At 48.5% G+C, this 15,514-nt stretch overlaps 1 protein-coding gene across 3 annotated transcripts in view; it reads right to left on the reverse strand.

The window, feature by feature from the left end:
• The window catches only part of ZNF277 (zinc finger protein 277), a 306,252-nt gene that overhangs the window by 236,421 nt on the left and 54,317 nt on the right, over positions 1-15,514 (reverse strand). Inside the window, exon 4 of one of the 3 annotated variants that reach the window (XM_070755515.1) lies at positions 13,951-15,447. The exons of the other annotated variants lie outside the window; for them this stretch is intronic. Within the exon in view, the coding sequence (XP_070611616.1) occupies positions 14,465-15,447 (983 nt within the window). The 3' untranslated portion in view covers positions 13,951-14,464. Of the gene's footprint in view, positions 1-13,950; positions 15,448-15,514 lie in introns of those variants that run through there. 3 annotated transcript variants of the gene reach the window in all.

A 15,514-nucleotide genomic window follows, 5' to 3' on the forward strand; every position in this document is an offset into this window, starting at 1 on the left:
ACTATAAAGTGCTTTTGCTTTTACCAGCGTGTCTGGCTGCTTTTTCCAGTTGGTGTTGAAGTCTGGGGGCACCCAGACAGAACAGATAGTAAGATATGTTTTTAATAAGAGTAAAAAAAAAAGGTAATTTATTAACTACAAACCAGACTAAATTAATAGGGAAAGCATATAAATATATGATTGGAGACAAAAATATAGATTTGACTTTAAAGGATAACATGATAAGTTGGTGTAAAAATATAGGTAGAGAAATTGATATAGATACATGGGAAAATGTATGGATTTCAAACTGGAAAATGACAAAGTCAGTCTCATTAAAAGAAAATCAAATTAAGATGTTTTATAGGTGGCATCTCCCACCAAGCAGAATAGCAAAAATGTTCCCAAATATCTCCCCATTATGTTGGAAATGTAAGAAAGAAATAGGTTCATATTATCATCAATGGTGGACTTGTAGCAAGGCTAAATTATATTGGAAAATGATAGAAAGAATAATAAAAGAAATAGTAATGCAAGAGATAGAAAAAACCCGGAATTTTATTTGTTGGGCATAACTAAACAGAAATATAAGAAAGACATTCTCCATTTAGTTATACATATTTTGACAGCGGCCAGGATAGTATATGCGCAAAATTGGAAAGGGGAAAATATCCCCAAAGAGGAAGAGATAATTAAGAAAATATTAGATTGCGCTGAAATGGATATGATGACAAGACGGTTAAATAACCAAGAGGAATCAGATTTTTATGTGATCTGGAATAAAGTGTATATATGGATAAATAAGAAGAAGAATTAAAAGTCAAATTTATGTGAGAATTGTAGTAGTAGTATTATGTATTAAATTTTTTTTGGTGTTATCTTGTTTATATATGAAGGGTTTTTTTATATAAGGTTAAACAAAATTTCTTTTCATTTAAATTAATATGTTGATTTAAGGTATTAACACCGTATTTTTCTTTCTGTATGGAAATTTGACTTCTATGATAAGAGGGGGAATTGCAACTCCAATTCTATGTTAAATGTGTGTTTATTTGTATGTTAGTTTTTTATGAAAATTAATAAAGTTTATTTTTTTAAAATGGCAAGGTAAAAAAGAACATTTTCTCTAGGCATCAACAGATTCTGGGAAAGGCGCCAAATTCAAAACCATGATTACTGTCTCAATAAAAGACATATTCTGCTGGAGGATATTTGATCGGGATCTCGGTGAGCTGATTCATATGCTTAAATGATAAATGGACTGAGAATCTAAGCATATGAATCAGCTCACCGAGATCCCGATCAAATATCCTCCAGCAGAATATGTCTTTTATTGAGACAGTAATCATGGTTTTGAAGCCTTGTTCAAGCACCCCCGCACTCTACAAACTCTTCCACTGAATGGCGTTGACACCCCACATCCAATTACCCCAAATCCTTTTCCTAGAAGTGACATCACACCCCAGGGGCTAAGGCTGTAAACTAATATCTTTAACTATGCAACTCCTCTTGCCTTCTCAGCAATCTCCTATGGTGAGACTCTATCCACTGACTATCCACTCTAATCCTCTTCTACCGACTGGGACCACCCCCGCATTGTCACCACAGCCCCCTATAGTGATTCCTTGGGTTCACTCAGATCATTTTCTCCCTCACTCTCACTCTCTGCATCAGCTGGCAACCACCTTGTCCCAGGATGTGGTGGTTGGGTGTGATGGGCGCAAGAACTTTGGATATTGAACGTTTTATTTTATTTGTTATTAGAGTTGGAAGGGACCTCGCAGGTCATCTATTCCAACACCCTGCTGGTGTAAGAGATCCTACATCACGCTAGTCCAATAGCAGTCCAGTCTTTTCTTGAAGGTCACTAGTGTTGGAGTGTTCAGGGTCTAGGACATTTTGCCTCTGTCAGTTGGGCGAAGCTCTTTCTTCCGCAGCCTTTGATCTCTGATGATAGGTCGCTGCCTTTTTTCCCTCACCAAAAGGCCCCTAGCTGTTCATCCCAGCCTTTTCGTCACAAAAAAATACTTTCAGCCTCAGCCTTTTGGCCGCATGGGACATTTCGCCGCCATCCAATAAGAATGGGCCTAACAAAATGCTACTTTGGGAAGAAAAGAATGGGACAGTTTGCCTCCTCTTGAGTGATGCTAATTCCTTAAAAAGCTAATTTGGAAACGGAGGAAGTCTGATTCCAAGAGAGATCCAGAGACCCTATGGGACATCTAGATGAGCCTCATTCACACCCACCCCTCTCCACACGCACCAGTTTGTCTTGAGGGTCCCTAGAAGTGGGGTGGGGGCTTTGGGGAAGAAAGAGGAGGAGGTCTAATGATCCTGCCCCATTCCCACAGAGAGAGAGGTCCGGACACACTCTGGGCATCTAGATGATGATAATGATGATAATGATAATAATAATAATAATAATAATAATAATAATAATAATAATAATAATAAAAAATTAGATTTGTATGCCGCCCCTCCCTGTCGACTCAGAGCGGCTCACAACTAAACAATGTAACAAATCCAATACTTAAAAAATACATTAAAAAACCCATGATCCCATGCCTCTTTTCACCCCCTCCTTCATTCATCTTGAGAGTCCCCAGAAGTGTGGTGGGGAGAGGGCTTTGGGAACTCTTTCATACACACATACACACACACCAGTTCTACTCAGAACCCTTCCTCAAGCAGGAAACTGATACAGAATCATAGAGATGGATGGGACCTCAGAGACTATCTAGTCCAACCCCCTTCTCAAGCAGGAAGCTGATACAGAATCATAGAGATGGATGGGACCTGAGACCATCCATTCCAATTCACTGCTCAAGCATGAGAATGATACAGAATCATAGAGATGGAAGAGACCTCAGAGACCATGTAGTCCAACTCCCCTCTCCGAGGACTCAGGGCAACTCACAACATATAAAAAGACACAACGGCATAGTAATACAATTAATATCCATAAAAATAATCTTAAAAATAATCTTTAAAAATTCCAACTTTAAAAACTTTCATTAACATTCATTCAATAAAATCATACTAAAAACATTCATTGGTCAGGGGGGAAGATCTAGTTTAACCCAGGCCTGGCGACAAAGATGAGTTTTTCAACTCTTTCGAAAGGCAAGGAGTAGTTCTGCTTTGTCTGTATTGTCTGTTATTTCTTTGCCATCTTCTCTTTTTAGTGGACTGTTTCTTTGGGGTTTTTTTAACTGTTTGTATGTTGGAAGAAACTTTTTTTTATTGTCTTTGACTTTTGTTGCTAGGCTTAGTTCACACTGGGCCTCTGCTCTCCTGATTTTTTGTTTGCAGATTCTGGCTGTCTGTTGGTATTTGATTATGTCTCCTTTCCATTTTTTGTATTTGTTTTTTTTTTCATTCAGTTTGTCTGTGATGTTTTTGTGTAACCATGCTGGTTTCTTTTTGGATTTTGTGTATTTCTTTTTCATCGGGATGGTGTTGTACTGGGATTCAATAATCATGGTTTTTAAAGTCTGCCAAGCTCCTTGTGTAGTTTTGCCTTTTAGGTCTTTTGCCCAAGGGACCACTCTCAGGTTTTCTCTAAGTTTGTTGAAGTCCGCTTTTCTATAATCTGGGACTTTAGTATTGTTGGGTCCTCTTGTTTGTGTTAGCATTATGTTGAACTTTATAATGGTATGGTTGCTCTCACCCGGTGCCCCCTTCAGTTTCGACTCCTTCTATCATTTCTTCTCTGTTTGTGAGTATTAGGTCTAATGTGGCTGCCCCTCTAGTTCCATCCATAGTTCCCTCTAAGCTGAGCAGTGAGCAATGGCTCACTTAAAAATCATCATCAACTCAGAGTTTTTCAAACCTGCCCAGAAGCCGAGAGGGAAAGAGTGAGAGGGAAAGAGTGCCGCCCAGTCCCGAAGGGACTGCCGCTCAGACACTATACTTTTCCGCCCACCCACCCCCCAAAATTAAAGGGAACACTGACTTCCATCCACCACTTTTTGGACAATGAAGTTGTCTGCAAGGCTGGTTAGGAATTTGTTTGATTTTTCAATTGGTGCAGAGTTGGTTTTCCAATTGATGTCTGGGTAATTGAAGTCTCCCATTATTATTACTGTGTTATTTTTCTTACATATGTGTGCTAGCTGGTTGGTAAAGAGGCTGTCCATTGTTTCTGTTTGGTTTGGTACGCTCCTATTGTTGTGTCACACTTTTTTTTTAATGTTGACCCATATGCTTTCTAGAGGGTTTTCTTCTCATTACTTGTATCTCTGTGGCATTGTAATGGTCCTTTATATACAGTGCAACTCTACCTCCTTTTTTCTGTGATCTATTTCTTTTTGAAAAATTTGTATCCTTTAATCTGTGTTCCAATCATGTGTTTTGTCCCCAAGTTTCAGTTATTCCAACTATATCAGGTTCGTCTTCGTGGATTAGTATTTCTAGTTCGCCCTGTTTGTTCTCCACAGTTTGTGCATTTGTATAGAGGCATTTGAGTTCTTTGTGCCTGATTTTGGGTGGACCCTTTGTGTCTACTGATTGGTGTTTGGGTCTGTCTCCCTTCCCTTCCCTCTTTGATTCGTTGTTAATCTTGTTTGCTGAGGGACCTTGTTTGGTGATAGGTCCTGAAGGTTCTGGAATATGGTCACACATAGTACTAGTTTAAAGCCTTTCTAACGAGTTGGGTCAGTTGTTTTCCAAGGACATTCTTCCCAGTTTTGGTGAGGTGTAACCTGTCTCTTGCTAAAACTAGAATAAAGTAAAGTCCGTGATCAAAGAATCCAAAGTTTCTTAGGCAACACCAAACTTTTAGCCAGTGGTTCAATGGCAGAATTTTTTGTTCTTTTGTGGAGTGCTGTCCTCTCGTAGGTAGTATGGATGAAAAAACTACCTGTGAACCTATGTCTTTGATTTTGTTGAACTGTGTAGGGAAAACCTGGGGGACTTCAGATGACATGCCTAGTAAATCTATTGAGGAACCCTGCCTTGGAGTTTTGATTTCATATTGGAACTCTGACAGCCGCAGCCCATGCAAGTGAGTTGATTACCTGTCCAAGCAGCAGGTGAAGGCAGAGTGGGGGAAGATAGGCAATCAGGATGTACCGCATGAGCCACGAGAAAGCCGAGTCAGTGGGATGTTTTCCTCTGTCCTGTGTGATACAATAAGATCGCCTGTTTTTCGTCCTGCGCTTCTGACTCCATCTGCTGCTGGTGCCTTCGCACAAAAATGAGCCTCCCAAAGCCAACTGCTCTCGGCTTTCTGGTGGCACACCCAGTTTGCCCAACTCTCCCATGTATCTCTGCCTCCATCTGCTGGCTGGACAAGTAATCAACTCACCTCTGCTGCATGGGCTGCATAGCCCTAGAGCAGTGATGGCAAGCCTTTTTTTTCCTCAGGTGCCGAATGAGCGTCTGTGCATGCTATTGTACATGTATGAGTGCCCACACCCATAATTCAATGCCTTGGGAGTGTGAAAATATCTTCCCCCACCTCCCGAAGGCCCTCTGAGAGCCAGAAATGGCCTGTTTCCCAACTTCTGATGAGACTAGTAGGCTCATGTTTCGCCCTCCCCAGGCTCCAAAGGATTCCCCGGAGCTGGGGGAGGATAAAAACACCCTTCCTTTCTCTGGAAGCCAAAAATGCCCACCCAGAGCCTTTGTGTGAGGCAAAAATCAGCTGGCTGGCACACACATTGAAGCTGAGCTAGGGCACCCCTGCCATAGGTTCGCCATCACTGCCCTGGAGTGTGCCGACTAAGATACTGGCAGGCTGCAGCTGCTGCTAGAAACCGTCAGTTCCCCTGCACTTGCCGCCTCTTGTGGGTACACCAGGGTGTGGGATGCCCCGCTGGACTGATCACCCTGAAATATTTTCACCAAAATAAGCCCTAGTACTTATTTTGAAGCCACAAAAAAAATATAAGGCTGGGTCTTATTTTTGGGGAAACATGGTATGTGTAACAAATTTCAGACAGAATTTGGTAAACAAACAGATGCAAGCTTCTGTGTCATCAGTAAAGAGACCTACCACTTTGTAGTTCACCTAAAAACAGTAATATGTTAAAGAAAGTCCTGCTATAGTGTACAGAAAGTCCTTTACTTACAACTTTCATTTAGTAACTGTTCAAAGTTACAATAATATTCAAAAATGTGACTTATGACTGTTTTACACACAACCGTTAAATCACCATGGTCATGTGATCAAAATTCAGATATTTGGCAACTGACTCATATTTCTGATGGTTGCAGTGTCGCGGGATCATGTGATCATTTTTGTAACCTTTTGACAAGCAAAATCAATGGGGAAGCCAGATTCACTTAACTTATTATTAACTTAAGTTATTCACTTAACTACTGTAGCAAGAAAGGTCATAAAATGTGGCAATACTCACTTAACAAATGTCTCACTTAGCCACAGAAATTTTGGGCTCAATTGTGGCAACAAGTTAAGGACTACCTGTATTTAGGTATACAGTGATCCCCCGCTCGTTGCGAGGGTTCCGTTCCAGGAACCCCCGCAACGAGCGGGTTTTCGCGAAGTAGCGCTGCGGAAGTACAAACACCATCTGCGCATGTGCAGATGGTATTTTTACTTCCGCAGCGCTAGCGAGGAGCCGAAGATTGAGGACTCAGCTCGGAAGCTGCACGGGTGTTTTAAAAGGTCTCCGCCGGCATGGGGGGCTTCTTAGCACCCCCCCAAACCCGAGTTGGGGGTTCGGGAGGTGGTAGGAAGCCCCCCATGCCCGCGGAGACCTTTTAAAACACCCGTGCAGCTTCCGAGCTGAGTCCTCAAGCCAAGCGCAGAAGTTAGCCTTGAATCCCTTTGAATCCCGCCGCTTCTGCTGGATACGGGCGATGGGGGGGGCGAGCTGCCACAGCCCCTGGCTTCCGCGCCGCTCGTCCCACCCACCGCCCGTATCCAGCAGAAGCTGCTGGATTCAAAGTGCTGCTGGGAGCCGCAGGCGAAAGGAGCTCGGGCATCGGAGCGCGGTGCCAGGCATTGTTCTCCGGACCCCGCCCGCTCAGCCCCGCGGCGGCCCTTTCCCTCTCCAGGCTGCGGGCGGGGTCCGGAGAACAATGCCCGAGCTCCTTTCGCCTGCGGCTCCCAGCCCACCGCCTGTCTCCTGCTGCCCGGTTTAGCCAGGACACGAGCGGCGAAATGACTTGGAGGAATGTGAAGCTGAAACCGGCCGGTTTCAGCTTCACATTCCTCCAAGTCATTTCGCCGCTCGTGTCCTGGCTAAACCGGGCAGCAGGAGACAGGCTTTGAGTTTTGGCTGCGGGGGGAGAAGTAGGACTTTCCTAACTCCCTCGCCCTGCAGCCAAAACTCAAAGCCTGTCTCCAACGCGCGCTACGATCTTCCGGGCGAGCCAGGCTCAGCGGATCAAGGCAGCCGCTTGGGCCGAGAGGAGCCGGCCTTGATCCGCTGAGCCTGGCTGGCCCGGAAGATCGTAGCGCGCGTTGACTGCACCGGTGGCGAAATCGCTCGCCGCTGCAGCCAACGCACGCTACGATCTTCCGGGTGAGCCAGGCTCAGTGATGGAAGGCAGCCGCTTGGGCCGAGAGGAGCCGGCCTTGATCCGCTGAGCCTGGCTGGCCCGGAAGATCGTAGCGCGCGTTGGCGGATCAAGGCCAGCTCCTCTCGGCCCAAGCGGCTGCCTTCCGTCACTGAGCCTGGCTCGCCCGGAAGATCGTAGCGCGCGTTGGCTGCACCGGCGGCGAAATCGCTCGCCGCTGCAGCCAACGCGCGCTACGATCTTCCGGGCGAGCCAGGCTCAGCGGATCAAGGCAGCCGCTTGGGCCGAGAGGAGCCGGCCTTGATCCGCTGAGCCTGGCTGGCCCGGAAGATCGTAGCGCGCGTTGGCTGCACCGGCGGCGAAATCGCTCGCCGCTGCAGCCAACGCGCGCTACGATCTTCCGGGCGAGCCAGGCTCAGTGACGGAAGGCAGCCGCTTGGGCCGAGAGGAGCTGGCCTTGATCCGCCAACGCGCGCTACGATCTTCCGGGCCAGCCAGGCTCAGCGGATCAAGGCCGGCTCCTCTCGGCCCAAGCGGCTGCCTTCCATCACTGAGCCTGGCTCACCCGGAAGATCGTAGCGTGCGTTGGCTGCAGCGGCGAGCGATTTCGCCACCGGTGCAGTCAACGCGCGCTACGATCTTCCGGGCCAGCCAGGCTCAGCAGATCAAGGCAGCCGCTTGGGCCGAGAGGAGCCGGCCTTGATCCGCTGATCCTGGCTGGCCCGGAAGATCGTAGCGCGCGTTGGCGGATCAAGGCCGGCTCCTCTCGGCCCAAGCGGCTGCCTTCCGTCACTGAGCCTGGCTCGCCCGGAAGATCGTAGCGCGCGTTGGCTGCACCGGCGGCGACATTGCTGCCGGCTTGGCTTCGCTCGCCGCTGCAGCCAACGCGCGCTACGATCTTCCGGGCCAGCCAGGCTCAGTCACGGAAGGCAGCCGCTTGGGCCGAGAGGAGCCGGCCTTGATCCGCTGAGCCTGGCTGGCCCGGAAGATCGTAGCGCGCGTTGGCGGATCAAGGCCGGCTCCTCTCGGCCCAAGCGGCTGCCTTCCGTCACTGAGCCTGGCTCGCCCGGAAGATCGTAGCGCGCGTTGGCTGCACCGGCGGCGAAATCGCTCGCCGCTGCAGCCAACGCGCGCTACGATCTTCCGGGCGAGCCAGGCTCAGCGGATCAAGGCAGCCGCTTGGGCCGAGAGGAGCCGGCCTTGATCCGCTGAGCCTGGCTGGCCCGGAAGATCGTAGCGCGCGTTGGCTGCACCGGCGGCGAAATCGCTCGCCGCTGCAGCCAACGCGCGCTACGATCTTCCGGGCGAGCCAGGCTCAGTGACGGAAGGCAGCCGCTTGGGCCGAGAGGAGCCGGCCTTGATCCGCTGAGCCTGGCTGGCCCGGAAGATCGTAGCGCGCGTTGGCTGCACCGGCGGCGAAATCGCTCGCCGCTGCAGCCAACGTGCGCTACGATCTTCCGGGCCAGCCAGGCTCAGCGGATCAAGGCAGCCGCTTGGGCCGAGAGGAGCCGGCCTTGATCCGCTGAGCCTGGCTGGCCCGGAAGATCGTAGCGCGCGTTGGCGGATCAAGGCCGGCTCCTCTCGGCCCAAGCGGCTGCCTTCCGTCACTGAGCCTGGCTCGCCCGGAAGATCGTAGCGCGCGTTGGCTGCACCGGCGGCGACATTGCTGCCGGCTTGGCTTCGCTCGCCGCTGCAGCCAACGCGCGCTACGATCTTCCGGGCCAGCCAGGCTCAGTCACGGAAGGCAGCTGCTTGGCCCGGGATGCTGGGCCGAAAGGAGCCGGGCTTGAAGATCGCAGCGCGCGTTGGCTGCGGTGGCGAGGGCTTGCAATAGAGGGTGGAGGAAGCGGCCATGGGAGGGCGAGCTGCCTCAGGGAGGAGGATCGGGCGGGACCAGGTGGGGGCTGGAATTTTTCCGCCAGGGCGAAGGGCGGGCGAGCGGGTGCTGGGGAGGGCTTCTCGCCCTCCCGACAGCAAGAGGGGGGAGCGAACGGCGTGGGCAGGCGAAGGGCGGGCGAGCGGCAGCGAGGAGTTTGCGTGGGCGGTGGGGAAACTCCTCGCTGACGCCAGCAAGAGGGGGAAGACCCAGGGAAGCCGCTGCCATCTACGCATGCGTGCCCGGCACGCATGCGTAGATGGTATTTTGACTTCCGGGTTGAAAAATCGCGAAGTACCCTGTTCGCAATGGTTGGGGACGCAATAAACGGGGGATCACTGTATCCTGCTTATTAGATAAGGAATAATTTAGTTGATGGAATTCCTCAAATATTCTCTTGTGCCTTTCAATAAATCTTGCTAAAGAGATTCTGAGAATGGTACTTGAAAAAGAGCTACTGGTATAGGCAGTAACTGACAATTAGGAAGGTTTTTTAGGTTTTCTTATTAAATTATTCCTCTTTGTGTTTAAAATCATCTCCAGAATACTTATGTTGGAATACCATCTTTTAACAGGATGAAATTTAAATATAAAATGGCAGAAAGTCAGAAAGAAATCAGAACCATACATGTTTTTTCCCACTATGTAGAGTTGGTGCTAATTCATAGAATAATTTTAAAGATCTGTTTTTTTCCGGGTGTTCAGTTTTAAGTTTGGAAATTTTATGTTTAAAATTCCAAAATGAGGTCTACATTTGTACAATGATCTAACTTTCTACTTTTTCAAAACTAGAACTATTTGGCACATATATTCACCACCATGGGTAATTCTAGTCACCTTTCACATCTATAGTCCTAAAATTATGAAAAAATGTAAATTTGTTGTTTGCATATCTATTATTAATTAACAGTTATCTGTTATTATTAAATTGTTTAAACCAATCATTGAACTCTAAACTGATCTTCATTACCGTATTTTTCAGCGTATAAGACGCACCTTTTTACAGCAAAAAGTGCTTTAAAAATTGGGTGCGTCTTATACATCAAATGCTCCCAAGGTGGGACGGGAGGCAGCAGTGGCGGAAACTGCTATGGCGGCTCCAGCGGCTTCCCTTCAAAGAGCAGCAGCACCGGGAATGTCATGTCCACGTCCCAGGCTGCCGGCACCGCCGAATCTGAGGTAGAGCCATTGTCCACACTAGCTCTATGTTGTTGGGTGGCAGGCTCGGCTCGGCTGAGGTGGCTTTGCTCTGAGCGCCCTCGAACCTGGCCACCCCTGCCTCAGCTGAGCTGGGCAGCAAAGCCCTGACTTTCTTCTGTAGTGAAACAGCAGCAGCAGCAGGCAAGGCCAGGGGTGGAAGTCCTTTGTTGGTGCAGCAGAGGAGGCAAAACAGCCCAGGAGGCCCTTCTCCTCTGCTGCAGTGGGCGCTCCAAGACCCTCCCCACAGCGCTTGGGCCACGCAAGGCAGAGACTCGGCTGAGGCAGAGGCGGGCAGGACTGAGGGCACTTGGAGCGAAGTTCCCTCAGCCGGGGGGACAGGCAACACCTGACCATCCCCTGCCACAGCCGCTCGACTGGCTTGGCTGAGACAGTTTCATTCCAAGTGCCCTTGGACCTGGCCGCCTCTGATTCAAGACCAGCACGATCTTCGGAGTGCCCCCGCCACCAGTCATGGTATAAAAACTCTCCCGTGGCTGTGTGAGCAGAGCCATGAAGGGAGCCAGGTGGCTGAAGCCGCCAGCCCAGGGACACTGTGGAGAGCAGCAGGATTAATCTTGCCCTTTACTGCAATGGTTGCCTGGCAGAAGGCCCCGCTGCTGATTCCCCACCACCACACACATACAAACCATTCCTGCCCTGGCGTTCTGAGGTGCAGGGCCTCTGCCAGATTGGGGATGGGGGGCGTGGTGATCGCCAAGCTCTACAGCTGATGCGTAGGCCGAAAGGCCCTGTGGCTGGTAAGCAAGGCCCCGCAGTTGCCCCCGACCCCCCAAGAGCCGTGGAAAAAATGGGTGGTTAACAGGGCTTAAGTGACGGGCCTGGACCCTCCCGCTGTAGCCCGCCATCGGACCCATGCTTGCCACCAGGCAAACTAGCCATCCAGGCCACCCTCCCTCCCTCCCTGTCAAATTTTCCAATGGCTCCTGGTGATTGCTGTGATCCCAGGAGCTCGGTGTTGTGAGGGGGGTGTCGTCTCTGGCTTAGGCAGCTTCTCCGCCATCACCGGGGATGAACCACATGCATAACCCTTGCTGCCTGGCTTGTCAGCTTGTGATCACGCTAACGAGCCAAAGGAAAAAGCGCCTTTTCAAGTCACACGTCCACACGCCAGAATAGCCATGGAAATGGAGGCAAATCAGAGAAGGAATAGAGAAATGAGAGAAAGATTGAGAGAGAAAGAGAGAGAATGAGAGAGGGAGAATAGGGAAACAAATGAGAGAGAGAAGGGGAGAAAAAGAAAAAGGGAGAGGGAGAGGAAAGAGAGAAAAACAAATGAAAGTGAGAGAAATGAGAGCAAAAAGGGGAGAGAAACAAATGAGAGAGAGAAATGGAAGAGAGAGAGAGGGACACAAAAATGAGAGGAACTTGGAGGGAGAGAATGAGGGAGAAGGAAAAGAGAGAGAAGTGGAGAGAAAGAAAGAAAAGGGAAAGAGAGAAGGAGGGAAAGAGAGAAGTGGAGAAGAAGGGAGGGAGGGAGGAAGGGAGGGAGGGAAGGAAAGAAGGGAGACATTTCCCACAGAAAACACCGGGAGCCACAAAACATAGAAACATAGAAACATAGAAGTCTGACGGCAGAAAAAGACCTCATGGTCCATCTAGTCTGCCCTTATACTATTTTCTGTATTTTATCTTAGGATGGATATATGTTTATCCCAGGCATGTTTAAATTCAGTTACTGTGGATTTATCTACCACATCTGCTGGAAGTTTGTTCCAAGGATCTACTACTCTTTCAGTAAAATAATATTTTCTCATGTTGCTTTTGATCTTTCCCCCAACTAACTTCAAATTGTGTCCCCTTGTTCTTGTGTTCACTTTCCTATTAAAAACACTTCCCTCCTGGACCTTATTTAACCCTTTAATATATTTAAATGTTTCGATCATGTCCCCCCTTTTCCTTCTGTCCTCCAGACTATACAGATTGAGTTCATTAAGTCTTTCCTGATACGTTTTATGCTTAAGACCTTCCAACATTCTTGTAGCCCGTCTTTGGACCCGTTCAATTTTGTCAATATCTTTTTGTAGGTGAGGTCCCCAGAACTGAACACAGTATTCCAAATGTGGTCTCACCAGCATTCTATATAGTGGGATCATAATCTCCCTCTTCCTGCTTGTTATACCTCTAGCTATGCAGCCAAGCATCCTCCTTGCTTTCCCTACCGCCTGACTGCACTGTTCACCCATTTTGAGACTGTCAGAAATCACTACCCCTAAATCCTTTTCTTTTGAAGTATTTGCCAACACTGAACTGCCAATACAATACTCAGATTGAGGATTCCTTTTCCCCAAGTGCATTATTTTACATTTGGAAACATTAAACTGCAGTTTCCATTGCTTAGACCATTTATCTAGTAAAGCTAAATCATTTACCATATTACAGACGCCTCCAGGAATATCAACCCTATTGCACACTTTACAGTCATCGGCAAATAGGAAAACCTTCCCTACCAAACCTTCCCCTATGTCACTCACAAATATATTAAAAAGAATAGGACCCAGAACAGATCCTTGTGGCACACCGCTTGTAACCTGACTCTGCTCAGAATACTCGCCATTAACAAAACCCACCCACTCGTGGCTGGAGAGGTTACTATTACTATTTAATATTACAGTGTTCCCTCGATTTTCGCGGGGGTTACGTTCCAAGACCTCCCGCGAAAATCGATTTTCCACGAAGTAGAGGCGCGGAAGTAAAAACACCATCTGCGCATGCGCACCCTTTTTCCATGGCCGCGCAAGGGCTTGAAGTTGGAGGCGGGGAGGCGGGGAGCGACGAAAGGCTGGCAATGATTGCTTTTAATGTCGGCCACCCACCCAGCGCCTCCGGCCTCCTCGCCACTACCCCCCGCCCGCCCGATTCGCCCCTCTCACCGGCTTTCTTGGGGCACGAGTCCTCCTGCAGCAGCGCTGGCGGCTACGGCCGCTCTGAGTGCTTTTAGAATGCCCACCCCACCCCTCTTGTAGTCCCTTGGCTGAGAGCGCTTTCGTCCCAGCTGTCAGCGAGGGGGGCTGCAGGAGGTGGGACAGGCGTTCTCACAGAGAGCAACAGAGAGAGCGAGATGGAAAGGAGAGAGGGAGAAAGAGAGAAATGTGAAAATGATTGAAGCAGAGAATGACAGGAAAGAGAATGAAAGCATACAGTATGGTAAAAGCACTTAAACAATGACAGAATAAAAAAACCCAGCCCTCACCTGTGTTTGAATTTACAATATTCATTCATTCACTCACTCATTCATTCATTCTTCTATGTCACTCAGTCCCAACACTTTTAACCCATAAATTACCATTTCCCATCCCCTTAATTACCATTTCCCCTTCCCATTACCTCTACCTGTACCTGTACAGTACTGTACTGTACACATTGAATAAGACACTTAGTCACCCTGATAGTTATAAATGATAACAATATTTATTTACATTTTTTGGGGGGGGTGTTAGCATAACTAGGATAACTCGGGATCTTCTTCTATCACCATTTCATCGGGCACTTCTACAATGGACGCTGCAGGTGATGGTGTGACAGACCTCTTGATTTCGTGACAAACATAGTTATGGGCAGTTGTTGGTGCAGTTTCTTTTTCTGGGCTAACATGGCTCTGTATGGTGCAAAGGTGTTGTCAAGGGAGGCCTTAAAGTGTATAGAGCGAGTCATGTTGGGATCCCAAAGTTTCACCATGTGTTGGAGATGTGCAGCAGCTCTGTTCAGTTCTGCAAGCCGCTCAAGCGTTAGGCCAACATCTTCTTCTTCCTCAGCTTGTTCAGCTTCCTCTTCCTCCTCTTCTTCACTCGCTGACCTGGTCAGCTCCTCCAGATCATTGTCTGTCAGCGGTAGGCCATGCTCATCAAGCAAACCATTGACTTCATCTGGTGTCATGTCAATGAAGCCTTCTCCACCCAGTGCCTATGCCAGCTTCACAGATTTCTGGACTACAGCATGTTGAATTTCTTCGGGAGCAAATCCCTTGTAATCATGCACCACTTCTGGCCACAATTTCTTCCAGCAGGCATTCATTGTCTGTGACTTCATATCCATTAAGGCATTCTGAATGTTCTTCAGACACGATGCAATCGTGTACTGACGCCAGTAGCCCTTCAATGTGAAGTTTTCATCAGCGTCCATTGCTTCCACGAGGCTTCCAAGGGAATTGCGCGTGTACAGTGCCTTAAATGCGCAGATAACACCTTGATCCATCGGCTGGATAAGAGATGTGGTGTTTGGTGGCAAGAATTCGACTTGCACCCCAGCATGTTCATGTGCCAGGTCATCATGGCCTCCAGCATTGTCCATTAGGAGAAGCACTTTGAAATTGAGTCCTTTGGCAGCCAAATAATCCTTCACCTGTGGGATGAAGCACTGATGAAACCAGTCCCGCGTGAGGGGTTTTGTAATCCATGCTTTAGGATTATGCATCCTGTACACTGGCAATGCATCCTTATTTCTGTTCTTGAGGGCTCTTGGATTTCGTGATTTATAAATTAGCCCTGGCTTCATCAAGAAGCCTGCTGCATTCCCACACATGATCAAAGTTACCCGATCTTTCTGGGCCTTAAAACCAGGGGCTTTGGCTTCATCCTGCATCAAGAAAGTCCGTGAAGGCATCCTCTTCCAGAACAGGCCTGTTTCGTCCATGTTGAACACCTGTTCTGGAAGGTAGCCCCCTTCTTCAATTAGGTCTTTAAACGTGCCATGGACATACTGCTCGGCTGCACCTGTATCTCCTGAGGCAGCTTCTCCATGCAGTGACACACTCTTCAGGCCATAGGGCCGTTGAAATTTATCGAACCACCCTTTGCTTGCTGTGAATGTGGATGGGGCCGAAGAAGCAGAAGATGTTGATGGCTGGGGGTCTTCAGGGTCATCAGCACCTTCACCAGCACCTTCATCTGCAGAGAATGACAGGAAAGGGAGAGAGAAGTGACTCTTGAATGAAAGCATACAGTACTGTATGGT

This window comes from Erythrolamprus reginae, chromosome 6, assembly GCF_031021105.1.
Source record: "Erythrolamprus reginae isolate rEryReg1 chromosome 6, rEryReg1.hap1, whole genome shotgun sequence".
Lineage (NCBI taxonomy): Eukaryota > Metazoa > Chordata > Lepidosauria > Squamata > Dipsadidae > Erythrolamprus > Erythrolamprus reginae.